This window comes from Homalodisca vitripennis, chromosome 4 (assembly GCF_021130785.1).
Source record: "Homalodisca vitripennis isolate AUS2020 chromosome 4, UT_GWSS_2.1, whole genome shotgun sequence".
Lineage (NCBI taxonomy): Eukaryota > Metazoa > Arthropoda > Insecta > Hemiptera > Cicadellidae > Homalodisca > Homalodisca vitripennis.
In genome coordinates this window covers 200,964,665-200,992,482 of record NC_060210.1, presented here as the reverse complement: position 1 = coordinate 200,992,482, position 27,818 = coordinate 200,964,665, and the positions used below count along the sequence as shown (strand labels likewise).

Below are 27,818 nucleotides of genomic sequence, written 5' to 3'. Positions count from 1 at the left end.
ACAAATGTATTGTGGATCATCTGAGTGGTTTGAATGCCTTTGATACAACAATCGATGCTATGATGTTTAATTATAAGAATAGGTTAAAATCATTGAACACAAAACAAAATCATTGTAATATTATTTATTAAATCAGTCAATATAATACCTTAATTTCTGATTCTAAAGAAGTCAACAATACAGTACAGAATATAATCTTATAAATATAAAATCACTTGTAAGCTAGAACTCTACGGATATTCTCTAAATTATTCACAAACCCTGAAAAGGCTATCTAGTTAAGAATTTATAATACTTGAGCCATTTTTTATTCCCTGAATATTCATGAAATCATTTCATACTATATTGTTTTTGTCTTCTTCAACAATCAGATCTCAGAATTCTAAAACTTGAACAATTATTTATTGAGTTAAGTTTCACAACTGGGTGGATACAATAAACAACTAAGTTATACAAAAATCGAGTGACAGTTAAACTGGTTTCAATTTAAAGCTGGAAATCCTATAGTGTGTTCTGTATAAGTTAGGTCAGCGAAACATGGTTCACAAAACTCTGCGGTGGGCCGACCTAGAGGGACTCTACGGTGTGTGTGTGTGTGCTGCCGCTGCCGACTGTTCCAACACTACCAACAATCTTCTGACCACACACACGTTTACTTCTTCTTCTTCTTGGCTGATTCCTGGACAAAACAATTCTTAATATCAATAAACCTACAAAATTGATTTTTTAAGAATGTTCAACAATTTACAAATAAAATCTCTCATTGTTCATTTATTGCTAACCTAACTGGAGCGTGTTGAACAGATTTATTAACTTTATTTCCACTTTTTGTTGCACTGTCAAAATTGATTGAAATTTATTCTTTAACTGCAATAGCTACTTGACTTTAAATTTAATGAACCGATGCAGACAAGTTTCATTCACCATTTTCTTGCAAACTGACATGTGAGTTTCAATTTAATTCTCCTGAGCACAATTTGATATAAAACATTCACTTAATAAATTTGAAAATTTTATATTTTTTTTAATTTAGCCTTTTTATGACTTATTGGTATTACAGGCCGTTGTCACTTGACACACAAAATAATAAAAATATTTTTGTTTACAGTCTGTTACTGATAATGAATGATTTGAAAGGATACGTTTCATGTGCATGTTTATATTATTGTTTATTAACGCCTAAAGAAGGGGGTAAATTCCGATCCTCGAAACATAGTGCTATACTTTTTATAATATATTACAATAGCGAATATCAAAATTCTGATGTTTTTTTAATGCTTTCACTTCGACATGTAACCCATCGGGTACACACGATCTTTCACAACTGCTGTTGTAGTTCCCGCTGGGTATACGTTGCTATTCATTTCCCTATTGCGTTTTCATTGTCTGCCTGTCTTGGTGGTTTGTTAAATTTGATCCTGTGCTTAAATACATACCTGTGTACCGCATCGGGGGGTACATAGAGAAATATTGAAAAAACATATTGATATAATTTTTGTATGCAAAATTACGAAACCTATATACTTTTCTCATTATATTTAGGCATTTAACGTAAAACAACTATTTCGGTTTTTTTGTCATTATTGTAGAAAAATGTTACCGCATATAAAAACGTGCAAAAATTAGCCATCCCCTTGAACGTGTTAAGAACTAAAAATTGACTTTTACTGAAAAAAAAAATACTAAGGTTTGTAGAGAGTATTTTGTGCCAGTTACTAATGAAAATGGTATTCGAGGGAAACGTGACCCAGAGGTAGCTCATCTTTTTGTAATTTAGATTTAACCAACAGATTTTTATTGTTCTCAAGATAATATTAAGGAACAGCTGACACTGACATTCACCTATAAAGTTTACACATGGCACTAACAGATATGTTTCCATGACATTTTACACAGCTTGTTATTTCTTTCCCCACTAATTCTACATGGAAAAGTGATCAACTTTATTCCCTAGTATTAACTTTATCAATAACAATATATATTAAAATCAAACTACAAAAGAATTAGAAAAATACTTTGTTACATAAATATTAAAAATACAATGTTCTGGAAAGTAAAAACCAATTAGTGACAAATATACGTACTTGTGAAAGGGTAAGAGAACTAACAAATTTTCTCAAGTAAAAAAAGTCAACCAAATAGTTAAATTTTATTACATAAGATCCCTCAAAAATGTCCTTGTCCTAATCAAATTTTCTCAATTAGAAAACTCCTTCAAGACAATTCAGAAGTGAAGCTGTGTTCCAAACTTTGTAGAGATGATGATTTGCAAGTTGACGATAAAAGTGTTGAATTATAACAAAAGCAAAACTTGTAAAGTTGGCATGCACGAATTTTATAGGGGATGAAGGGGGGGAGGGAGGGAGAGAGAGGGAGAGAGTGAGAGGGAGGGAGGGAGGGAGGGAGGGAGGGAGGGAGGGAGGGAGGGAGGGAGGAGAGAGAGAGAGGAGGGAGAGAGAGAGAGAGAGAGAGAGAGGAGAGAGAGAGAGAGAGAGAGAGAGAGAGAGAGAGAGAGAGAGAGAGAGAGAGAGAGAGAGAGAGAGAGAGAGAGAGAGAGAGAGAGAGAGAGAGAGAGAGAGAGAGAGAGAGAGAGAGAGAGAGAGAGAGAGAGAGAGAGAGAATATATCTAACTCAGTGGGGTCCACTACTCAGTACATTCAAAATTTGAAGAAGACCCAAACCGAAGTGGAGCTCCTTTTTGGAAAATGGTAAACAATGAGGGAAGGATGTGCAATGTAACACTTCTTAGATCAAAATAGATGACAAACCAATTACTAATAACCTATTCAAAATTGTTAATCTTACAAAAGGTAATGTAAACCAGATTTTACTTATATGGGATTTAAGAATTTCTGAATGCCATGAAACTAGACATTTCAGGTTTGTGCCAAGATGCTTCCTTTGTTGTTCCTCCTATAATAATGGACAGGAGTTGTCATTTGAACATTTTTAATAAAAAAAATATAAAATTAAAAAAAATTAAAAAATAAGAAAAATAGTTCTCCTTGACAGAAATTCTTCAATTCTCTTATTGTAAATTCTCCTACAAATATTTCTTCTTCTTTCTTTACATGCTACGTGATTACACAACATATATGACCAACTTTGACCACCCTGTGTATTTAGTTTTTTTGAAAACCATTAAGAGACCAACTGCAACAGCTAATTTTCCCTTTGGAAATATATTTTATGTGGAATGTTAGACATATAAGTGTGAGTATGTATAGAATATAAAATAATTACCTTTTTCTTCCCACTGTCAGTGGACTTTGCTGGACTACCCTTGGCAGTTGGAGATTTTGGGAGATTTGTTGAAGGTTTATCCTGGACAGTTTGCTGTTGAGAGTTTGGCTCTGTTGGCATTGAACCGTTTGTGAGAGCTTCGCCGTTCGTCACAGGAATCACTTGCGGGAGTGTTTCAGCTTCATTTACCTTGGAACTCGAAATCTCTTGTATCACTGGCACGGTGGACTCGATATTACTGTCACCTGTCGTGTTACCCTCGACAACTACCGGCAAGGTACACTCTGTTTTGGTCGGGTCCTCGGGACTTTTATCCACACTCGGATTTTCATTTTCAACCGCACCTAACTGAGTTTCTTGAGGGTTTTTATTGACGGTATTCTCGAGCAACACTGAAGCACTGGGATGCAAGGAAATGTCTTCCAGCCGTTCACACAGAGCACTGTTCACATCCGGTATCTGGTTCAACACACAGGGCGAGGTGGTGCCGACCAGGTCCGGCAGAGGACTGGCAGGTACCGGTACCGGTACAGTCTCGGAGGGAACAGCACCGTCGGTGGTCGGGGTGGCTGAGGTGTCTTCTGCAGCCACACTCTCCTTAAAGGAAGCCAAGATGTCCTTGGTGTAGCTGTCCAAGACCGGATTGTTCTCGCTGATGTGGTTTAAGGACTGATCCAAGTGGTTTAACACTTGGTCACATTGCTTTGTACACTTTTCAACTGGAGTGGCTGGAGACTTCTCTGAAGGAACATGGCCTCCGGCTGAAATAAGATAACATGGTGTTATTGAACCATCAACACTAAATTACACTAATTAATTCCTTTATAAATATTAAACCAATCTCCAATTTATTCTGGCATTTTTATCAGCCCAAAATTGTCACATACTCACATTATAGATACTATATTAAATCAAAAGCTATTTGGAAATTGATAAACACAGAAAGAAATCCAAAAGATCATAAGCTTCTGCCCTTAACACTAAACACAAGGGGAGCATATTAAAACCCTATAAAAATCGCAGAACACTTTTACATTTTTTTTATACACATTGCGGAAGACTCAATATTATATAGCTAACAGCTAAATTGGCCAGAGGATATTGTCAGGTTCAAATCCGAATATCCAAAATCTGGTACTGCAGCCCACAACACGGTAAGAGATATACAAAATCATGCGACCAAATGAAAATTAAAACCTCAGCGGAATATGACAGTGTGTCCACAAAACTCTTGAAAATCTGCAAAAGAAGAAATAACTGGTCCTCTAGTTTATATTATTAACAAATATTTCACTTCTGGAACATTCCTCTCTGTTTTAAAACTAACAAAGGCTTATTCTAAATTCAAGCAAGGAAGCACTACCTAAGAAGCTAACGACCAGCCAATCTCATTAACATCCACCTTTTCTTACGTCATTGAAGTCATTAAGTCAAGTTAGTACGTATTTGGTCCAGTAATCTGTTCAGTACATACTTTTCAATGACTTAAGAAAAGGTGGGTGTTAATGAGATTGGCTAGTAGTTAGCTTCTTAGGTAGTGCTTCCTTGCTTGAATTTAGAATAAGCCTTTGTTAGTTTTAAAGCAGAGAGGAATGTTCCAGAAGTGAAATATTTGTTAATAATATAAACTGGAGGACCAGTTATTTCTTACGTCAGATTAAACTTTTCTGACGTCAGATTACATTGCCACATGATTCGAGGTCGGGAAAGTACTGATCGGAAATGCTCTTGGCTATCAGTGAGCGCCTTTGGCCACCCTGCTGCACTTCTGGGAAAAAAAGAAATCCCTCAAAATAGTAGCCAAATTCAAGCTCAGATCACGCTTGTTAAATATCTATATATTTATAATGTGTGTGTATGTATTTACCTACTTGTATAGTCTAACAAATAGTAAATAAGGACAGAATGGTATCCTTCTCATCGACATCACTTCCTTTTGAGAGGGAGAAAACAAGAACCTATCGTCATAATGATATTTAATTTTCACAATAAGTCAAATAAAGTCTGTTCTTTTTAATAATGTAGTTTTTAGGTCCCCGGTAAGAAAAACTCTTCTACAAATAGTGGCCTTTAACAATTTAACCGTATCACCAGTCTCTGAGACCGGGCGGGTATTTTAATGTTACGAAATTGGTACACCTGATTGACTGTTTTCCCCCACTTAGTAGCTGTCAAGTAGCTACCGACCGTTATTTATGTCTAGCGCTCAGTTGGCCTTGAGCACTGCTTCGACACGTAGCAGTGTTTTATTGTTTTGGTTACGGTCTCCTGTACCGGACAATACGCTTAGTGTCTGGTGAGTCCCGGCCCTCCGATATACCGGATGATACGCATTACGTTTGAAGTTTTGTGGTTGTAAATATTATTGTATATAGTTATTGTTTTTAGTTCTTTTTCTATTTTGTGTTTCGTATGGCTCATTCTAGGGATCTAAGAGTGAATGATACAGACTTCAATGAAACGTATTTTTCACCTCCTTTACAACAATGGAGAGGAAGAAAGTGACGAAGACGTGGACGATTCAGATCAGGATCCTGATTATGTGCATTCACATGCTGACAGTGAATCTAGTGACGGAAGTATTTTAGATGACGAACCTCAATTAGAGGATGAAGGTGAAATGCACTATACAGTGGAAAATTTTGTTCTTCCGGAGGGGAGTCTGAATTCTTTTGGGGTAAAGACGACAGTATTTGGCGCAAAAAAGTGAAGAAAACAAACAAAGAGACGAACACCCCAACACAACATTTTGAGAGGACCATTTCCCGGTCCGACAAGAAGAGCCTGAGACTTAGGACAAGCCCCAAATAAATTACAGGTATGGGACAGTTTATTTTACTCCTGAAATGTTGAATGAAATTTTTAGTACAAACTAATAAAAAAATACAGTCCATTCGAGCCAATATTGCTGAAGGTACAAAAAACAGTCAGTACAGACACTGATATGTTGGAATTGAGAGCTCTGTTAGGCCTAATTATGCTGCATTCAGTTACAAGATCTTCTCATGAAAATGTAAAATCTATATTCAACAAAGACATTACAAGCAGGCCAGTATATAGAGCAATGATAACGGGAAAAAAGTTTGAAGTGTTGCTGGCAATGTTTACGTTTTGATAATGAACAAACTAGGGAAATAAGGAAAAGAACTGACCCTGCTGCCCCCATAAGTGAAATATTTCAGCAATTTATAAATAATTGTAAAGATTTGTATGTACCTGGACCTAATGTCACTGTTGATGAGATGCTGGTCCCTTTCCGGGGCCAATGCAAGTTCCAAGTTTACATGCCTAAAAAATACGGAATCAAAATAATGTGCTTGACAGATTCTTTATCTTCGTATTTAGTAAATGCCTACATTTACAGAGGGAAAGACACAGATGGAATCGGACTGAGTGCAGAAGAAAGACAACTTGGAAAACCAACACAATCGTTTATTTGATTGTGCAAGGGGATTGAAAATAGTAACAAAAACATTACAGGAGACAACTATTTTACCTCTATTGAGTGTGTTGATGCCCTTGGCGACCGATCATTGACATAAACGTAGGTACTATGAAGAAAAACAAAAGAGAAATCCCTCCTGAATTTTTACCATCCCCAGATAGAAAGGTTGGATCAACCCTGTATGGATTTGCTGGCAATACAACTTTGCTTTCTGTTACGCCAAAAAAAGAATAAGGCGGTAATCTTGGTGTCATCAATGCACCACAGCATTGAAACAGGGGGACAGAAAAAACAAACTTGAAATTGTATGTTACTACAATAAAACTAAAGCAGGGGTTGACCTACTGGACATGAAATGTGCAATTTATTCATCTAGCCGGAGAACAAGGAGATGGCCCCAAGCAGTTTTCTATCAAATGTTGGATATTAGTTGTGTCCAACTCCTTTATCTTGTATCTTGTATTTCATTTCGAGGTAATCCCCCTGTATTAACCAATTCATCAAAGACCTGGCCATGGAACTCATAAAGCCACATATGAGCAGACGCCTAGACATTCCAAACCTACCACGTGACATCAGGGCTACCATACAAGGTATGTTGGAAATCAAGAACCCCAAAACCAAAATGGCTGCATCCCAAGTGACAAACTGGAAAAAAAGGAAAACCTGCTCCAAGTGTCCACCAGTAAAGGAGAGGAAGACAAACTATAAATGCATCAAATGTGACCAACCAATCTGCCTGGGAATGTAGCAGGAAAGTATCCACTTCTTGTGCCACAAAGATATGACTTTAGGACCAAATAAGTGTTGAGCTGAAAAAATTTTCCATTTTAACTGATGTAAACTTACTAATATTGATATTCAATAGTATTTGTTTTTAAAATAAATAAAGAAGTGGTTTTTTTTTGTTGAAAAACGTTGTTTCAATTTCCATTTCCATATACATACATACAAATTATTTTAAAAATTGTACAAGTTAAAAAATGTTAAAGCAATTTTAATGATCAATTCTAATTCACAGATACATGTATTATATGCTACATTGAAGTAAATCTTGATATTCAAGTCAAAACTAAAACTTAAGTGTATAAAAGTACTTCCAGTCTGAGAGACCGGATGATACTGTTAGTGAATGAAAAATCATGATACTGTTAAAGTGTTAAATAATACCAAAGTATGAGCATGTCTATTGAAATTGAAGATAGAGAATAGAAAATAGAATTATTAGAGTTAACCACAGCAACGTACCTACAATATTATGTAAATATTGTGATGAAATTTTGGAGCTTCTCAATGCTAATTAATTAATTACACAAATGAAGGTAAGTTTATTAACTTGTAGTACCACATTTATTTACAATTTCAAAAGAACCCCTACTGAAAAAATAAGTATATATGCTGCTATGTCGTTAGAGATATAAAATTTATTGTAGTACTTTTTAATCTATTACAATTTTGAAATCACTTGAGTCTACAAAAAAAAAAAAAATAAATAAATAAAATTTTTCAAGGATAATACTCTTATTTATTACTAAATTTGAGCCAAATTTCAAATTTTTATTTTCATGCCTTACAGAGATATTGAGTTTCAAACTTTTGAAATTTTTACGATTTTGAAAATTTTTATTTAAACCCTATGCAAGTCCACAGCTTGAACCTTTCAGAATTTGGAGAACCAACCTATATCTATCAGGTAAAAAAATAATAAACACATAGTCATTTGCCTTCTTATATAAAAAATGTTTTAAAATCCATTTTTGTAATCTTGTTGTGTTAAAGTTTAAACAGGTATTTAGAACTATATATTTAGTTTTAGGTGCATACTCATAGATCCCTATTAATGTTCAGATCTTTCTGAAGAGGTTGGTTTTTATTGTAATGTTCTAGGATGAATAGAAGCTGAGATACTTAATTTAACGCAGAGCTCTGAAATTCCTGGAAATAAGCGTTTTTTTAAACAATGGAGAAATAAAACTTTAAATTGAAATAATTGTATTTTTGTACTTCCAATGAATTGTACTTTCTATGGTAAAAATATGAAATAAAATAAACATCTTGAAGCAACCACCTTTGGACCACTTGATATGGATTGACCCGTATGTAGCTGGCATGATTACAAATTTATTACGTTTAGCTAGAGTTACTCTGGCAAGTGCAGTCCGACTCGACACTTAGTTGTCAATAGATATTAAATTATACCAACTATCTGTGTTTAAAACATGTTTCTGTTCCCTTAATATTTATTATATAACATTTCTGTCATGCCATCCTTTCAAACCTCTTATCATCATCAGACTGATGCTAACCTTGGAAGATCTTGAGCTTGGCCAGCAGGTTGGACCGCTCGGTCTGCAAGGTACGACAGAGACCCTGCAGGGTGGCCAACTGTCGCGACACGACTGCCAACTCCTGCTCGGATTTCTGCTTGTCGGCTGCCATCTCCAGTAGAGCGTTGTGACTCCTCTCCCATCGCTGCTTCCACGACGACGTCTCCTTCTCGAGCTTGCAGATCTTCTTGGACATCTTCACAATGACATTACAATTTGTTAAATGTGAATCCATTCTGAGTTAGCAAATCCTAGAGTGTATTTGTAATTTGGTTTACTATAATGATTCGGGTAAGTTAACCTGACATCAACTAAACATCTTCCATATTGTAATCAAAAACTTTAACCCTTTCCACTCGTATGTCGGACGCCATCCGATATTGCAGTGACGTCAGCTTTACTTTATTTTTAGCCGGCCTACGATGTTTCCAATTGGTGCTGCGATCGCACGGCATTCTCAGGAACTAATAAATGACAGCTGAACTACGATTGGTCGGCTGCTGATTTATTTAGCTTTGTCATTGTAGTCACGTTTCCTAACCAATTTTCAGACGCGTTCGCATTAGTGACTCGATATGTCGTTACCAAGTACATCTTTTCTTTCTGATTCAGAAGTTATTGCTGAATTACAGAATGACAATGATTCAAGTTCTGACGAAGATATGCAAAGTGATTGTGATGAAGTTCTTCCAACACTGGAAGACATAACTGATAGTGAAGTGACAATAGCCTAGACCTAGGCCCAACAGCAAATAGTGGTGGTGGTGATGATGGATTGGACAACAGTTAGTCTGTTTATCAAGGACCTGATTTTCCTCATTTTCCTTACACTTTGTTAGGTGGATATAAGGAGCCAAATGTAAATAAACCTGTGAGTATTTCAGACTTTTTTCACTTGATGTTTACTATTGAACTTTTGAATGACATTGTTGCTGAAACAAATCGTTACGCACAAGTGAAAATAAACAAGCTGAGACCCCTAAAAGCTAGATCTATCTGGAACACTTGGAAAAATGTTTCTCTGGAAGAAATAAAGGCTTTTTTAGGAGTCACCCTAAATATGGCACTGAATCCAAAGCCGTCAATCCAAGACTATTTTTCTTCTGAGTGGGTATTTTACCAGCCGTTTTTTGTGAATGTTTTCTCAAGGGAAAGGTTTTTACAAATATTTTGGTGCTTTCATGTATCTCCTCCAAATCCTGATACGAACAATAGAACCAGGGCTGATAAAGTAAAGAATGTTGTAACCTATTTACAAGCTCGCTTCAGAGAATATTTTGTTCCACTTTATGAATGTAGTGTAGATGAAAGCACCGTGGCTTTCAAGGGTAGAGTGGAATTCAAATGTTACAATCCACAAAAACCAACCAAATGTGGTTTGAAAGTTTTTGTACTCAGTGATTCAAGATCGGGATATGTTCATAGTTTTGAACCTTATTACGGTTCATTTACAACTGAATCATTAGTTCGCCCAGATCTACCATTCACTTCTAGAATTGTATTGCATTTGGCAGAAAAATTAGTATCGGGTGACAATGCAGGATCTGGTTTTCATATATTTACAGATCGATACTACACAAGCTTACAACTTTCGGAGGAATTAAAAAAAATGAATATTCATTTAACTGGAACAGTGATGACTAATCGAAAGGGCTTGCCCAACAGCATAAAAAAGGCAAACTAAAATTGAAAAAATATGAAACTAAGACCTATCGTCATACAAACAACACTTTAGTTTTAGCTTGGCGGGATAAGCGTGATGTAGTAATGTTGAGTAATTTCTACAACAATGATACTGACACCATCTCAAGAAGAGGTAAGGATCATCAAATAAACATACAAAAGCCAACAGTTATCTGTCAGTATAACAGATATATGGGTGGCGTGGACCAAGCAGACCACTATATTGCTTCCTACAAATTTTCCCGTAAATCTCTGAAGTGGTGGAGAAAGCTATTTTTCTGGATGTTGGAAGTGGCAATAGTAAATAGCTTTCTCTTGTTCAACATGAATAAACAAAACCATGGAGAAAAAACAATTCAACACAGGAATTTCAGAGAAATCCTCATCACTGAACTTTAGGCCATGTCCGTAACCCTATGAGTTTGAAGCGGGGTCGTCCTTCATCAGTAGAAAAAGAAGAAAGGCTAAACAAACAACCTCACTTTCTTACAGCTCATCCAACAAAAAAAACTAAAGACTGTGCTGTTTGTAGCAATAGAAAGGTGCCAGGAGGAAGAAAGGAAACACTTTACTATTGTAAAACCTGTTCAAAAAATCCTGGTCTTCATCCTGCAGAGTGTTTTGAACGATACCATACCATGCTAAAATATAAAACTTATTAGTGTAAGTATCAAATTTTATATCTCTATAATATAAATTAGAAATAAAATAAAATTATTATACAATATAATAATGTGTATACTTTATTGACTTCCAGTTTGCTAAAAATGGGTTTTTACTGAAAATATGCTAAAATAAATACGAGCTGAGGGGGCAGACTAGTGAAAAAAATCCGAGTGGAAAGGGTTAAAGATCTTATGGTCAACCAATTCTCAAGCTATTTAAAGCATAAAGAGTGAGAAAATCAGCAAAAGCTGCTATTATGCTGTTTGTCATTTCAATAACTATTATAACTCTACTTTATAATAATTATTCAACCCAAATACAGGTAAAAGATTGATTGAGATGAAGTAAAATCTTTGACGACCAACTATAATAGTTGGCAGCCTATGGATGAACGGTTATTATATTAGCCTAGCTGAGTTATTTCACGTTTTTAGTTCTTATAAAAAACCCTATAAAATAAATTACAAAAAAGTAACATTTTTACTCTTTAAATAAATTGAAGCACATGTTATCTGCTACACATGTCATCTAGCAAGCACTTTTTCAGAGAACCTTACTACAAGGCCAACTGAGCTAAACTAACTTGTTACTATACATTTCCAATTCAACCGCCATATCTGTATTGTTTGACTCTTGGACTCTATCCACTAATATAACGTACACACATTCACCGCAACTGACCTTCTCCATCTCGCCCTTGAAGCCTCCAAAGACATCGTTGCTCCTGGCCAACGCCTTCTGGAACTCGTCGTACTTGTCGTTGTACATTGAGATCTGGTTGCGCAGGTTCACCTCCGTGGCCTGGAACTCCGTACATCGCTGTTGGTACTGCTGCAACTCCTGCAAGAAAGCATAAGCATGAGGTACAGATGTGCAAGTTATCGGTTATTTAACTCGAGCACAGTAATTCTCTGTCTGTTTAGCCAAGGATAATATTAAACTATTTCCAAGAATGTCAATACTCATGAAAAGGGTAGAATATGATAAGCGGACCCGGTTATACTGATATTGACAAACGATATTACCTAATTATAACATTTTCGATATAACTAACCGATACTGATTTTTGAACAAAAATTAACTTGTATCAACTATAAGCACTTTTTCATATAATGCACATATTTTATTTTATAAATAATAACAGACAGTCGAAAGCTCGTGGAGGACCATAAAACGAAAGTTAAAAAGAAGCACATCAGCCGACCTGCTCGTAGTATTATTATCTCTGTGAGTATTTGTGCAGAAGAAAGGTACGATTTTCTAGAGAAGATGCTTTAACAACTTCCCGAAAACGGTTAACCATTGCTACACAGGAGAAAAATATATAAATAATTACGCATATTTCGTATTTCCTGTTATAAATGTTTTTATGTTGTTATCATAACATTATTATCTATGAGTTTTTCCTATTTCCAGTTCTAATCGTTTGTTTATAGAGTTCCTGTATATGAAAATTTTGATATTTTTATTGAAAAACTTGCATAATGTGTTAAATATTTTATCTGATAAAAATAAAACTGGTGCCTCGATTATTTTATGTAATGATTTTAATGTAGATATTTTAAGTGACAGCTTGCATAATAGGGTTTTTAAAACAACTTGTTTTTGAGTTTTAACTTGAGGAATACTGTGTATGATATTACTAGACCTAGCCTATATGGTTATTCTGTTGGTACATGTATTGACAACATAGCTGTATCTGTGCATCCTGATAGAATTTGTTCTGCTTTTGTGCAACCAATGGCAATGTCTGGACCACCATAGCGTGGTTTTTAAAGGTAAATTGGATCCATGTCAAAAATGATGTCTCAATTGGTAACAAAAAATTTTAAAAGTAGGCCTAATTTTAAGATATCCAGATCAATTGATAATGTCACTAGTGCATATTTTGGGTTCCTGCTAAGCAGGGTTAACTGGTTGGTATTGTATAAGTTAAGCTCAGTTAATGATAAGTCTGAGTTGTTTTTAGAAATTGTTGATATAGCCTGCCCTATTAAATACAGTAGGGTTGTTAAAAATAAGCCTAAAAAACCAAACTGGTATAATGAGCAGCTTAGATTAGTGAAAGAGCAATGTTTGTTAATGTATGAATTGTTTAAAAATACTGGGTCCAGGTTTGTTTTAAGGATTCATACAGAGTTCTGAAATCAAGGTATAAATGCAATGTAAGGCAAGCCAAGCGAGCTCATTATGGTAATAAAGTTAAGAATGCTATAGATAAACCTAAAAGCAATCTGGTCAATTGTAAAAGAAACCCTTTGGTGCTAATGAATGTTCCTCTGTTAATAAGGTTGATGTAAATTTAACTAGTAGTGGTTTTAATAATTTTTTTCGTAAGTAAAGTTGAGTCTATTGTCCAAGAAGTGCCTCAGCAAATACATGATATGTCATACTATCTTTGATAAGTTAAGATAATGTAAATTCAACTTTTTCATTTGGCTGTGTTAGTGTTGAACAGGTTCATAAAGCTATTTTATCTTTGAGTAATAGTTCATGTTTAGATGTATACAATCTCAACTCTCATGTTTTAAAATTGGGCATCACCATTTATTGCTGAAATTTTGTCATACTTGTTTAATATCTGTATTGAAGGGTGTATTGTCCCACAATGTCTTAAGTTAGTGAAGGTTGTTCCCTTGCATAAGAAGGGCTCAACAGGTGACTATGTTAATTATCGTCCCGTGTCAATAGTACCTGTTGTATCTAAGGTTTTTGAAGTTCTTTTAAATAACCAAGTAATTAAGTATTTTGAACATAATAATCTTTTTTTCCAATAGTCAGTATAGCTTTAGACCAGGGAAGAGTACCAGTATGGCGTTAGTCGATTATGTGAAGGAGTGTACAATTAATGTGGGACGCAAGAAAATTTGTGGTTGGTAGTTTTTTACGATATGTCGAAGGCCTTTGACACTATTGATTCATGTGATACTTTTAAATAAACTCAAATTTTATGGATTTGATGAAAAGTCTGTTAAACTTGTTCATTTCATATTTATCTGATAGGTTTCAATCAGTGTTTTATAATGGTTGCTTCTCTCAATACTTGGAAGTAATTACAGGTGTGCCACAAGGGTCAATATTAGGACCAACTATGTTTATTGTTTTATATTAATGACTTGCCCTCTGCCCTTAATAATGTTTGTGTATCATATTTTATGTATGCAGATGACTTAGCAATACAAATTAGTTGTTCAAATATAAATCTAGTAAATCAAATAATGTCTCATTTTTAACTCTGTAGCTGAGGATTGGACTGCGGCCAATGGTTTATGTCTAAATAAATAAAGATAAAACTCAATGTATTAAATTTAGTTTGAGTAACTCTATTGATGTCAATGATGTTAAGTTTTTTGGGTGTGTTGTTGCAGTCAAATATTAAATGGGAGGCTCATATTGTAAATGTCTGTAATAAGATTTCTAAAGGTACCTTTATGATTAGAAGACTGAAACAATATGTAACTCTAGATGTATTATTGTCAGTATATTATGCATACATTACAAAGTCATTTATCTTATGGAATCATTGTTTGGGGCTGTGATAGTAATATAAAAAAAACTTTTAATCTTGCAAAAGAGGAAGTTTTAAGAATTATGTGCAATGCTAGCTGTAGGACTCACTGTAAGCCTTTATTTAAAGATGTAGGTATTCTGACTGTTACATCATTGTATATACTACAGTTATTATTGTATGTTAGGATAAATTTAAATGTTTTACCTACAAATAGTTCAATTCATGATCATGATACTAGACAAAGAAACTTGCTTAGAATCAGGCAATGCAATTACCAAGCAACCATTAAATCAACATATGAAATGGGGATTAAAATTTATAATATGTTACCTAGGGAAATTAAATGCTTAGATGACAATAAATTTAAAATTAAGCTTAAGTCATTGTTGATTGAATTAAGTAAGTATCTATGATGTAAAAGAGTTCATTTTATATTGTACTAATTATTAAATACATTTATTAGTATCATTGTTTAAATATTGACGATGTCATACATGTATACAATCTGTTTATGGCAATAAAGAATTTGACTTTGATCGTTATAACTCATTTAGAACATTATCACTAGAATTATATTAGGTATTTTAATTTAAAATATATTTTGATTATGGCTATAGGTACGTTGATATGATTTATAAACGCATATTCGATAAATGAATATTAAGTATCGATGATTGTATTAATCGATATAAAAAACCGGGTCCGCTTATTGTACTCTACCCCTGGAAAGAAATATGAAAAGTGCAAATATTCTATTTACTCAGTTGGGTAAGTTAATATGACCCTATCATTGTATTGACTTGTCTCTGGGTTGACCTGTATGTAGAGCTTCAGAAAAAAATTAACTTGTCACTAGATAGTAGTCAAAAAGTATATTATTTTTTTATCTGCATTTTGTTATGTCGAATAGCTTAAACAATAAAATTTTATATCTTTTCTGAAACTTATTCTAAACGACTGTGTGCTACAGTATAGCATCATCAGATAGGTTAAAACATTATATGGAAGAGCAAACACAGCACATGAAAGGGAAGGAAGGATTCAACATTAATTATTCTTGGGTAACTGCTTTCAAATAAAAGGAAATGTTTATTCTTTCCTTCTCAGAGAAAAAAAATCTGTAAAATAATTTTTCTAACTCTTTCATAAATTTTAGGCTAATTTTATTTTATTATAAGAAGGTACACAACATGTTTAACATTAGTAGTAAAAGCTGTACAAAGGAGGTTTTATTACATTTCCATGAGTCTAATATTTTCTGTCATTGTTATGGTACAGTAAATTCTAGAAAATCTAAATAACTTGTGTAGCAATAGAACAAATATACAATAATTCCTCCTCTTATTATACTTCAATCCTAGCACAACCTAGAGGGTTGTACAATTAATTTTAAACGGAATAACTAAAATTCGTTAGCAAATGTTACCATTATTATTTCACTCCCATAAAAATAACTCACAGTACAGAAAATGGTTAAAAAAACTGTGAAAAATACACAAGGAATGTTCCCAATCCATTCAGACCTACCAACAAGAGCTGCTGTTTCTCTCGCAACAACACTTCTCGTTCCGCTGCCATCTCCATCTTGAGTTTGGACAGTTTGGCATCGGCCAGTTGCTGCTCCAGCTGCATCTGCTTGCTGATCCGCTCCACTTGCTGGAACATACAGCAGCCTATGTTTTACTTGTACACGATAAAACCCCAATAATTTGAGCTAATTGGGGCTACAAAGTACCACAGCTTGGATATATTTTATACCCTAGGTGCTGTGTGACACATCATTCATGGAAAAATATTATTTTACAGTTTACTGAATCTGAATATTATAAATTCCAATAAAATAATATATTTGCTTTACCTACCTTGTGGTAACACTACTTTTAAAACTGTATAATACTAAAGTATACAATGTTTTAAAAGTCAATTGTTTTATGACTTTGTTTGTTGGAAAATAATCAGGTTTAATGCTTCCATCCATCATATTTAGCTTTGTAATATAAATATTAAATGAAGTAACACTACCTACATATCTTGCCTTAATTATGTACAATTGTATGAAACTATCAGATCAAATTCTTCAATGAACCAAACTAACGCCCAGTAGAGTAACGTTTCCTTACTTGAAGTGTTATACAAGTACCTGCTGCCTTATTTCGTACTGTTCACAGATATTTTTCAGTTTGGTGGTCATGTCAATGTTATCATCTCGGAGTTTCATGTTCTTGTCGTTGTTCTGCTGCATCAATGTTGTTATCTCATTCATTGTTGTCTGGAACTTGGCCGACACCTCTTTGCGCTTTTCTTCTTCCTCTCGTATCTTCAGCAAACTCTCATCCTAAACAACAAAAGACCAACAATTATTGGATAAATTTAAAACACTGACTACTACTAGCAACAATTAATACATACCAAAACTTATGGAAAGAATAAAAATTAATATAAATCATGTTTGGAACACATTAGAAACCTGAGAACTTTTGGGATAAACACCAGAAACCTGAGTACTGTTGGGATAAACACCAGAAACCTGAGTACTGTTGGGATAAACACCAGAAACCTGAGTACTGTTGGGATAACACACCAGAATCTGAGTACTGTTGAGATAATACACAAGAATCGGAGTACAGTTTAGATAATACACCAGAAACCGGAGTTACTATTGGGATAACACACCAGAATCGGAGTACTGTTGAGATAATACACAAGAATCGGAGTACTGATGAGATAATACACCAGAAACTTCAGTACCGTTGGGATAACACACCAGAATCGGAGTAGTAGTGTTGAGATAATACACCTGAATCGGAGTACTGTTGAGATAATACACAAGAATCGGAGTACTGTTGAGATAATACACCAGAATCGGACTACTGTTGAGATAATACACGAGAATCGGAGTACTGTTGAGATAATACAACAGAAACCTGAGTACTGTTAGGATAACACACCAGAATCGGAGTACTGTTGAGATAATACACCAGAATCGGAGTAGTGTTGAGATAATACACCAGAAACCTGAGTACTGTTAGGATAACACACCAGAATCAGTACTGTTGAGATAATACCGGAGAAGATCGTACTGTTGAGATAATACAAAAGTATCGGAGTACTGCTGAGATAATACACCAGACTGTGGGATAACACACCCAGAATCGGAGTACTAATACACAAGAATCAGGAGTAGTTTTGAGATAATACTAATCGGAGTTACTGTTGAGATAATACGCAGAAGTCTGATTACTCAGTACCGTTGAGATAATACACAGAGGGATTTAGATAATACACCATAAACCTGAGTACTGTTGGGATAACACACCAGAATCGGAGTACTGTTTGAGATAATACACAAGAATTGGAGTAGTGTTGAGATAATACACGAGAAACCTGAGTACTGTTGGGATAACACACCAGAATCGGAGTACTGTTTGAGATAATACACCTGAATCGGAGTACTGTTTGAGATAATACACAAGAATCGGAGTACTGTTGAGATAATACGCAAGAATCGGAGTACTGTTGAGATAACACACCAGAAACCTCAGTACCGTTGAGATAATACACACCAGAATCGGAGTAGTTAGTTGAAAACCGAGTACTATGGGATAACACACCAGAATCGGAGTACTGTTGAGATAATACACAAGAATCGGAGTACTGATGAGATAATACACCAGAAACTTCAGGACTACCGTTGGGATAACACAACCAGAATCGAGAGTAGTGTTGAGATAATACACCTGAATCGGAGTACTGTTAGGATAATACACAAGAATCGGAGTACTGTTGAGATAATACACAAGAATCGGAGTACTGATGAGATAATACACCAGAAACTTCAGTACCGTTGGGATAACACACCAGAATCGGAGTAGTGTTTGAGATAATACACCTGAATCGGAGTACTGTTGAGATAATACACAAGAATCGGAGTACTGTTGAGATAACACACCAGATTCGGACTACTGTTGAGATAATACACGAGAATCGGAGTACTGTTGAGATAATACAACAGAAACCTGAGTACTGTTAGGATAATACACCAGAATCCTGAGTACTGTTAGGATAACACACCAGATCAGAGTACTGTTGAGATAATACACCAGAAACCTGAGTACTGTTAGGATAATAACACCCAGAATCGGAGTACTGTTGAGATAATACAAAAGAATCGGAGTACTGCTGAGATAATACACCAGAAACCGGAGAACTATTGGGATAACACACCAGATTCAGAGTACTGTTGAGATAATACACAAGAATCGGAGTAGTGTTGAGATAATACAACAGAAACCTGAGTACTGTTGAGATAATACACCAGAGTTAGATAACACACCAGAATCGGAGTACTGTTGAGATAATACACCAGAAACCTCAGTACCGTTGGGATAAACACACGAGAATCGGAGTACTGTTGAAATAATACACAACAATCAGAGTAAGTTTTGAGGATAATACACCAAGAATCGGAGTACTGTTGAGATAATACGCAAAAGAATCGGAGTACTGTTGAGATAAACACACCAGAAACCTCAGTACTGTTGAGATAATACACAAGAATCGGAGTAGTGTTGAGATAATACACCAGAATCCGAGTACTGTTGAGATAATACACCAGAAATCGGAGTACTGTTAGGATAACACACCAGAATCGGATACTGTTAGGATAACACACCAGAATCTGAGTACTGTTGAGATAATACACAAGAATCGGAGTACTGTTGAGATAATACACCAGAAACCTGAGTACTGTTAGGATAACACACCAGAATCGGAGTACTGTTGAGATAATACACAAGAATCGGAGTAGTTTTGAGATAATACACAAGAATCGGAGTACTGTTGAGATAATACGCAAGAATCGGAGTACTGTTGGGATAAACACACCAGAACCTCAGTTACCGTTGGGATAACACACCAGAATCTGAGTACTGTTGAGATAATACACAAGAATCGGAGTAGTGTTTGAGATAATACACCAGAATCCGAGTACTGTTGAGATAATACACCAGAATCGGAGTACTGATAGGAATAACACATCAGATTCGGACTACTGTTAGGATAAAGCGTCCAAAAACCTGAGTACTGTTGTATAACACACACAGAAACCTCAGTACTGTTGGGATATCACATCAGAAACCTGAGTATAATTGGGATAGCACACCAGAAACCTGAGTATAATTGGGATAAACACACCAGAAACCTGAGTACAATTGGGATAACACATCAGAAACCTGGGTACTTTTGGGATAACACATCAGAAACCTGAGTATAATAATTGGGATAACACACCAGAAACCTCAGTACTGTTGAGATAATCACCAGAAACCTGAGTACTGTTATAATAAAGCGTCAAAAACCTGAGTACTGTTGGGATAACACACCAGAAACCTCAGTTCCGTTGAGATAACACACCAGAAACCTGAGTATAATTGGGATAATACACCAGAAACCTGAGTACTGTTGGAATAACACGTAAGAAAACTGAGTACTATTAGAATAACACATATGGAAATACTCCAAATTAATTGACAAATTTTTGAAGTGTGTATGGAAGTTATAATGAATGACAATAAATGCTGACAGGTATTATGAGACTTTACTAAATCATAGTGCCAGCTAGGACTACACTGACAGGCTGGACAAGTTTCAATGGAAACTGAATAATCATTCACCCTATATACAGTGAAAATTTAGCACCCTCAGACATTCTCCTTATTTGGAACTCATGGCAAAGTATTAGGGTATATCCAAAAGATCTAAGGAAAATTACAACAATAATGAATTTAACAGTTGTGTATAGCTGCTAACAGATGGTCATGATGCAGCAATAAAAGCATTATCAAACAACAGATAAATAATGAAAATATAAACACCTCCCCTATGCCTATTGTTAAAGAAGCGGAAGTGTTTGGTGTTCAAACCAAAATAGAAACTACAAACACATAATAGATACGCTTCAAACAGTGGCATGTTTTTTTTGTTACTCCAAAACTAGAATACTCCATATCCAAAATAAAAATACCAAATAGGTTACCAACCCTTTCTCACTTTACATGGAAATTTATTTTGGTTCCTGCAACCAGACAGTTCTGGCAAGTCTCTGATTGGTACATGGTCCCATGGTTTCATTGCATTTTCATCCAAAATTTAAACTATGTTTTGCAGAGAACTTTTTTGTAGATGTGGTTTATGGCATTTGAAATAACTGAAAGGACTATAAATGGTGAAAAAAATCATTTAAATCGCCACTGCCTGCTAAAAGCAACTTTTTGTAGACAAAATCATAACTGTTCTCTTCAGATAAAAATAATAAGTTATTGCTTTCACAGATCAAAATACAACTAAAAATGTAAAGAAACCAAGATAAACTTTTTCATCACAAAAAGTATCTATTACGGTTGAACTCAATCCAAAATTAACTTAGAACAAGAATTTTTATGTTTTTCGTAGACTAGAATAGTTTGACACAAGTTCCTGATAATCATAACATCAGTGTTGGTTATTTCAAAATTTACTAAACATTTTTGGTGGGTTTTAAGCGACTACCTTGATGGCCTTGTTCTGGCGTTGCAGCTCGCGACACAGATTTTCTAGACGACTGCGGGTCAGGATAGCTTTGCTCTGCTCCGCCTGTAGTTGTTCTTTCTCACGTTGCAGCATGCTACAGCGCTTCTCCGACTGCTTCTGCAGTAACTGAAACCAGCATCAGAGTATAACACAAAAACTGCACATGTGGTCTCCAGGGAGAGAATGCATCAATCCCATGCTACCATACAATACAATACTTGCATTGTTACCTTGCCTGAGAAGTGAGCCACCTACTTGGCTAAGATAAAATTTTTCTGTAACTGAAGTGAACAAAACAACAGTAGACCAAGGAACGATCCCTGTGGAACATATCTATTCACCGATAGTGGAATTGATGTGGTCTTATAGACTGTTGCTTTTTGAATACAAGAACTCTAGCTCATTTCTTAGTTTGTTGTTTAATCAAATGGCTTAACATCTACCTCTTTGTATTGCCTGTCACACCAATTTCTTTCACCAACACCACCAATTTTTTTCATCCCACAAAACATAGACATAAGATGTTAATAGTCAATAGAACCAGAACACCTTACTCATACACACCATATAGTCTTAAACTTGGTAACTTATTGATACTTAGTTCACAGTTTAGCTGGTATTTAGTTCCATCCAAGACTTGTTAAAGAGTGTATTAGAAAAGACAATAGGTTATTTTGGTATTATCCAGAGGCCACTCTGTCCCTATCTACAATTTGTTATAGGCTATATAAGTAGGTAATATATACAGTACTTGTATTATACACATAAAAAGTTAAAGTTAACACCTATGAGCGCTCACGTGATCTGAGCCTGAATTTAGGTACTTTCTCAGTGATGTTTTTCTATTTTTGCCAAAAGTGCGGGATGGCACCAAAGGAGCAACTGATTCCAGGGGCATTTCCAATTGGTACTTTCCTGACCTCAGATCATGTCCCAGATCATACACTTTGAGGTTCGGAAAGTAGGGATCGGAAATGCCCCTGACCATCAGTGCAGGATTCTGGTGAAAAAAGAAAAACATCTCTTAAGATAATACCTAAATTCAACCTCAGATCATGTGAGCACTCTTAAAGGTTAACTTTGGTACTAGTTGTATCATATTTATGATAACATAATCTAAACCTATTTATATAGTGTAATAATACGTCTAGATAGGGACAGAGTGGCCTTTGGATAATACCAAGTACTAACAATAGTTCTGTAAACAAAAATCTAATTTGTCAAAGTCCTTTATCCAATACAAAATCTGGTACAAGTCAATTAACTAAAAGCAATTAAGATGTTAAGTAGGTTTTGAAGCCCCAATCAATACACCCAATGCTAGATGACCCACTTCTTTGGTCATGATGTATTGCTTAGTCCTGTAATGATTTACATGTAATTTATTGAATCACTAAATACTACCTACTTTATGAATTCAGTGGGCTTCAATTAGTACCAGAGATACTTTACTATCCGGTAGTAGAAACTTTTGTTTGATTATCAGTAGACCTACCCCCACTTTCTTGGCATCCAATCAGCCAACAGTCAGAATAAGACAAATCATTTACAATGAACAATATCTGAATAATCAAATAATTATCAACAAAATTACATCATTCAATTTTTATATCTCTGTACATAGTTGGATATAAAATCCTTATAGTTCCCGGTTCTCTTCAAACCAGTGAACTCTCAGGAATCCTTAAAAGATTGATATCGTTACTCACTTGTAGCTTCCGGTGTTCATCAAAGATATCCGCATACTTCTTGCACATTGCCGCAAGTTTCTCCTCAGAGGTATTGAGGCTGTTGAGGGCTCTCAGTACGTGATCAACACTTTTGTCATCCTTCTTGCGTATCTTGTCCTCACGAGACGTCCGGTTCTTGACAGAGGCCTCGCTGGCGGCAGAGGGCAGTGATGTGGCTCTATTAGTCGTCGGTGTCGCTCCCGACTGAGCCTTGACAGCGACCGCAGGAGTGGGTTTGGTCGTGGGAGGTTGGGGTTTCAGTGGAGCCGAGGTCGCTTCAGCGCTGGCGGAACCAGATGGGGTCGTGTTGGCTGCAGTGGCTGGGGGAACGTTCGTTGGTGTAGCTGTACTGGCAGTGGAAGCAGGTACATTGGTGACTAAGTCTGGCACTGGTGAAACCTACAATCAGAAACATCATTTTGTACAGAACTAGCAGTTACCCACAGCTTCGCACGCAATTTGTCGTTATTACTCTCCTGAGATAAATGATCCAAAGCTCATGATCCATTTAAGATAAAACAGCCTTTCTAAGCATCTGAGAAATAACTCTAATTTCTCTCCAATGTTCTATGACTTTTCTTGTATACAACTGAACTATATTAGCTTAGCGTGGACAGGAGTCATAAAGTCGAGTCATTAGCTTTCAGTTGACGCATATACGATGTAATAAATTATGGTGCTCAATGTAATTTTGAAACGGAAGTAGGCATATATGTTAGGAACATATTATTAGTATTCATGGTTGAGAACCTCAGACATTAAGCGAAATTGCGTATGGTTTTTATTTTAGGCTTTGCGTGTTTATGAGCACTTATGGATCGAATAAATTATATTTCTGATGCCATGAGCTTGCTTCGTTGGCCCGATCAAGAAATTATGTACGCAAGCAGTGCTAAAAACCATACTTTGGTCAAAAAAGAACTAAGGTGGGTTTTGTAACATTCTTTATATTTGTAGCCAACGTAAGATAGTAATTTGATATCTGCATTACTCCACTCATCAAGCACGGGCATAGTTTATATTAGCTCAATTTTACAGTTAAAGGTGTATTTTTACTTAAAATTTGAATTGTATAATCTGGATAGTAATGATAGTGCTCAACAGTGATTGTAGAAACAGTTGAAATAAAATGTGTAACTTTTAAGCTTGCTCTATGCTTTCAAACTATAAATGAAAAGAAATTTAAAATGGTAATTAAATGACGTAAACATATAACCGTTTTGTTAAATGATTACACAGAACAGCTAATTAAATTTTAACAGTCTCTTTCACTTAATAACATATGTTTGCTGTAATGCATTTTTTATGGGTTTTTCCCACAACATTTATAGGCCAATAGGGGGGGGGGGGGGGAATTCTGTGAACTTTTATGATATTTTAATACTTATTATCCTATTCCCAACAAAGACAAATCCAAAAACACAAAAATCATTAAAATGGGTCCAACCATTCTCGAGTTATAAATGGTATAACTAACACGACTTTATTTTATATATGTGATTCTATCAATTTTCATTAAACTACAGTATGTTCGATTTGCAAAGTATTCCTATGCAATTAAGTCACCACAGAAATCCCTTTGAAACAACTTGGTAAGAACACCTTTCTTTGAATTTAAAAAAATTGGTTCCCATGTTAAAAATAGTACCACAGCATATACAAATATTGTACTCTCAAATTTCTATAACAGATAAAAAAACCCTCCTGAACAACAAGATTTATGGTTTGGAAGTGTGATACGATACTTCTTGCAACAAATTTATTCTTTTTCCTATAATCCCCTTCATGATCATTAGAGGTGATACATGTGGAGTTTTTAAAACAATCAAAGTTGGAGAACGTTTTTAAGAAAGCTATCCAGAATAACTGGAAGAGAGATTCCAGAGATAAGTGATGTGGTATTATTATACCACACATGGTAACAGACCTGTAAATTTTAATACATAAGAAAAGATAGAATTCCAAAGATTTGACAAATCATCTTTTCCTAACCAGCATAACGGTCTACATAAACTTTATTTTAAACCTAATCTTTCGCCACAACAAATATATTTCAATAAAGTTTGGTGGTATCCTATAAAAATAAGCTTTCCTATAAGTATAAAATTTTGGCTACTCTTTGAATATAGATTTTTCTAAACCTAGATGGATTAATTCTAATAATTAACTTTATCTTAGTTTGTGAAAACATAGTTTATCATGTCCTATTTATAAATTAACTACCGCAATATCAGTTTTAAGTTTGGAGGCTAAATAGAATGAACAGAATACACTTACAGTGTAAACTCGACCTAAAACTCAATATCCAGGGGCCTACCACCCTAACCAGGATTAAATGCAAGGCTCACAAATAACCACTCTACCTAAGAAGTAATTTCACCTCTTATGGGGAGAATATTTTATTAACTTTACTCTATTTTATCTAACCAATACTATTCACATCATCTATCCAAACTTCATAAGCATGTTCCATTTTAAAAATCAACAAAGGATTTAAGTTTTGAAATAAAGTCAATCCAAAAAACGTAATAGATAGTTTTGTTCTTGAAGACGAGTAGAGTAAGCTAATAACGCTAATAACTTCAAAAACAAAATAATATTTGCAACTCTAGCAGTTGGTTTTCTGATATTGTTTATCATCTTTACACTAAAATTATTTTCATATTATTAGAGGCTTTGATTACATCTCATAATTATTACCGTATATGTATAATAGACTAACATGAACAAACACTCCAACAAAATGCTTGCTTTGTAATGTAGGGTTTACTTACTACTGGTTGGGTTGGTTTGTCAGTACCAACGTTTGCAACTTCTGTTCCAGCATTGCTGCTCTCCATGGCTAGGGTAGTCTTCAAAATCTCATCAACAAGGCTGAAAATAAAATTGTTGTTAAAAACAGAAGCAGGCTAAAATCAGTTACAAACATATTACATCTAATTTCTGTAACCTGTAATTATTTTCAGATAATGGGACAATGGGAATTTATATAACCTTTCACTGGATAAACCTAATTGCTGAAAATTTATAAAAAATAAGCTATTTCACATGTGTAGGCTTATTACAGTTTACTGCCAAATAATTAAGACAAATGGTTAAATAATAACAATAAAAAAGTAATTCATTTTCATTATTTAACATATATGAAAATTATAGTATACAATAAATAACAATTACCGCTATATCAAATCCTCTGTAACGGTGATAGGTTATGAAAACAAAACTAAACTAAAGCAAAGCAGAACCTAAGAACAATTCAACAATACCGAATTTGTAAGGTTATGTAAATTACATGATAGCCAACAAAACAAAAACTATGAACAAGGTGTGATTTCTTATGTTACTAATCTCATATAATAACAATATTTTTCTTCATCTCTAGTTCATTGTGAAAATGGTGTAAGTTGGAAATATGACAAGACATAGTATTAGAATTTAGATATTGTTTAATCACATTTTAATAATACCAAAAATGGTATTTTGTTATTACAACTATATGATAAAATAAAGTATTATAGTTCTTTTTCAATAATGTAATGTATAAAACTAAAGATTATTACTGATATGATAAATATTTATCCCATCACTAATTTGTTTGCATATATGAGTGTCAGAAGTTATTTCGTAGCAGCTCATAGACTATTTTTGAATTGTGTTAATACTCCTTTGTCTTTTACGGACGTGTTTATTGGAACGTTACTGAGGTATTTAGGTCAACAGTTGGTGAAACCTTCAGCAGCATTATTTGCTTGAATCCGTATTAAAACCTATAAAACATCTTATAAAAATGAATAAAAAATACATTTATTCTCAATTTTACAAGTTAACATAAAGCATGACACGTGCATTGGTAGCACGTGCCCTTATATACGTATATATTTCTACCAGGCTTGTTTATTTCATTTCATTTGACATTAAAAATATAAATATAATAGAATACAAATACAATGATTCCAGAGTAAGTATTGGTGATTACATAAATGTGTATTGAATCGAAATTTTTTAGCCTAAAATGTTTACAATGCACTTTATAATAATCACGAGATGTTTTAAAAAATATACTCACATAATTTGTTGGTTTCAGTTCACTATTGCAATCGGAATTTCCTAATAAAGAGATGTAGAGAAGATAAAAAGAAATGAAAACAGGAGCTAGCAACAGAAGAGGCCCGTGAGTGAGAGGAAGCCGTGTTATTTCGGACACGGATTTATTTATAGATAACTACTAAAGACGACGGGCGGGGGACATTCGGTTTGGAGTGATGATTGTTGTGGGGCTTTATAAATCATAGGATGTGAAAGGGTATTCTCTTTAAAGTTTTATATCGAATCGACTATTTTTATTTTCAAACAGATATCATACTTGTCAAATTATAATTTAGAGAACATGAGAAAATGTATGTGTAGTTTTGCATATGATGAGTATTAACGAATATAATAGCGTGAATTAGATATTAGAGCAAATTTCTCTCACATTATTCATTTCTTTAGAAACAGCGAATCGAATTAAAAAAAGAGTTAAAACAAGAAATTAGCACTAAGGTATTTTGAGCTTATAATTGATATAAATATTATTTACTTGATATTAAGTGCTATAGTTTTTGTAATGTTCCATTTTTTTACTCCTTTACATTTGTAAAGCATGT

The 27,818-nt window shown here is 34.6% G+C and overlaps 1 protein-coding gene across 2 annotated transcripts; it reads right to left on the bottom strand.

The window, feature by feature from the left end:
• Positions 1–109: 109 nt before the first annotated feature.
• Positions 110–27,378, bottom strand: LOC124360898 (alpha-taxilin). Of its 2 annotated transcripts, none has more exons than XM_046814884.1 (10): positions 27,239–27,378; positions 25,947–26,046; positions 23,152–23,571; positions 21,422–21,568; positions 17,016–17,210; positions 16,403–16,531; positions 12,046–12,204; positions 8,995–9,211; positions 3,244–4,004; positions 110–679 (listed from the first exon to the last, which is right to left on the bottom strand). In XM_046814884.1, exons 2-10 carry the CDS (start codon positions 26,010–26,012, stop codon positions 653–655), a joined length of 2,121 nt encoding a protein of 706 aa, XP_046670840.1. In that variant the 5' UTR covers positions 26,013–26,046; positions 27,239–27,378; the 3' UTR covers positions 110–652. The 2 variants fall into 2 exon arrangements, with proteins under 2 accessions (XP_046670840.1, XP_046670841.1); XM_046814885.1 differs by lacking the exon at positions 27,239–27,378 and adding an exon at positions 26,350–26,464.
• Between the last annotated feature and the right edge of the window lie 440 nt (positions 27,379–27,818).

What these genes read in the sequence shown, in the direction of transcription:
- LOC124360898 (XM_046814884.1), bottom strand. Translation starts at nt 26,012, where the DNA reads ATGGAGAGCAGCAATGCTGGAACAGAAGTTGCAAACGTTGGTACTGAC. An exon ending in ACAAACCAACCCAACCAGTA is followed by an intron (nt 23,572 to 25,946) that starts GTAAGTAAACCC and finishes TTCTGATTGTAG; the next exon opens with GTTTCACCAGTGCCAGACTT. An exon ending in CAAGCTCAAGATCTTCCAAG is followed by an intron (nt 4,005 to 8,994) that starts GTTAGCATCAGT and finishes ATCTTATTTCAG; the next exon opens with CCGGAGGCCATGTTCCTTCA.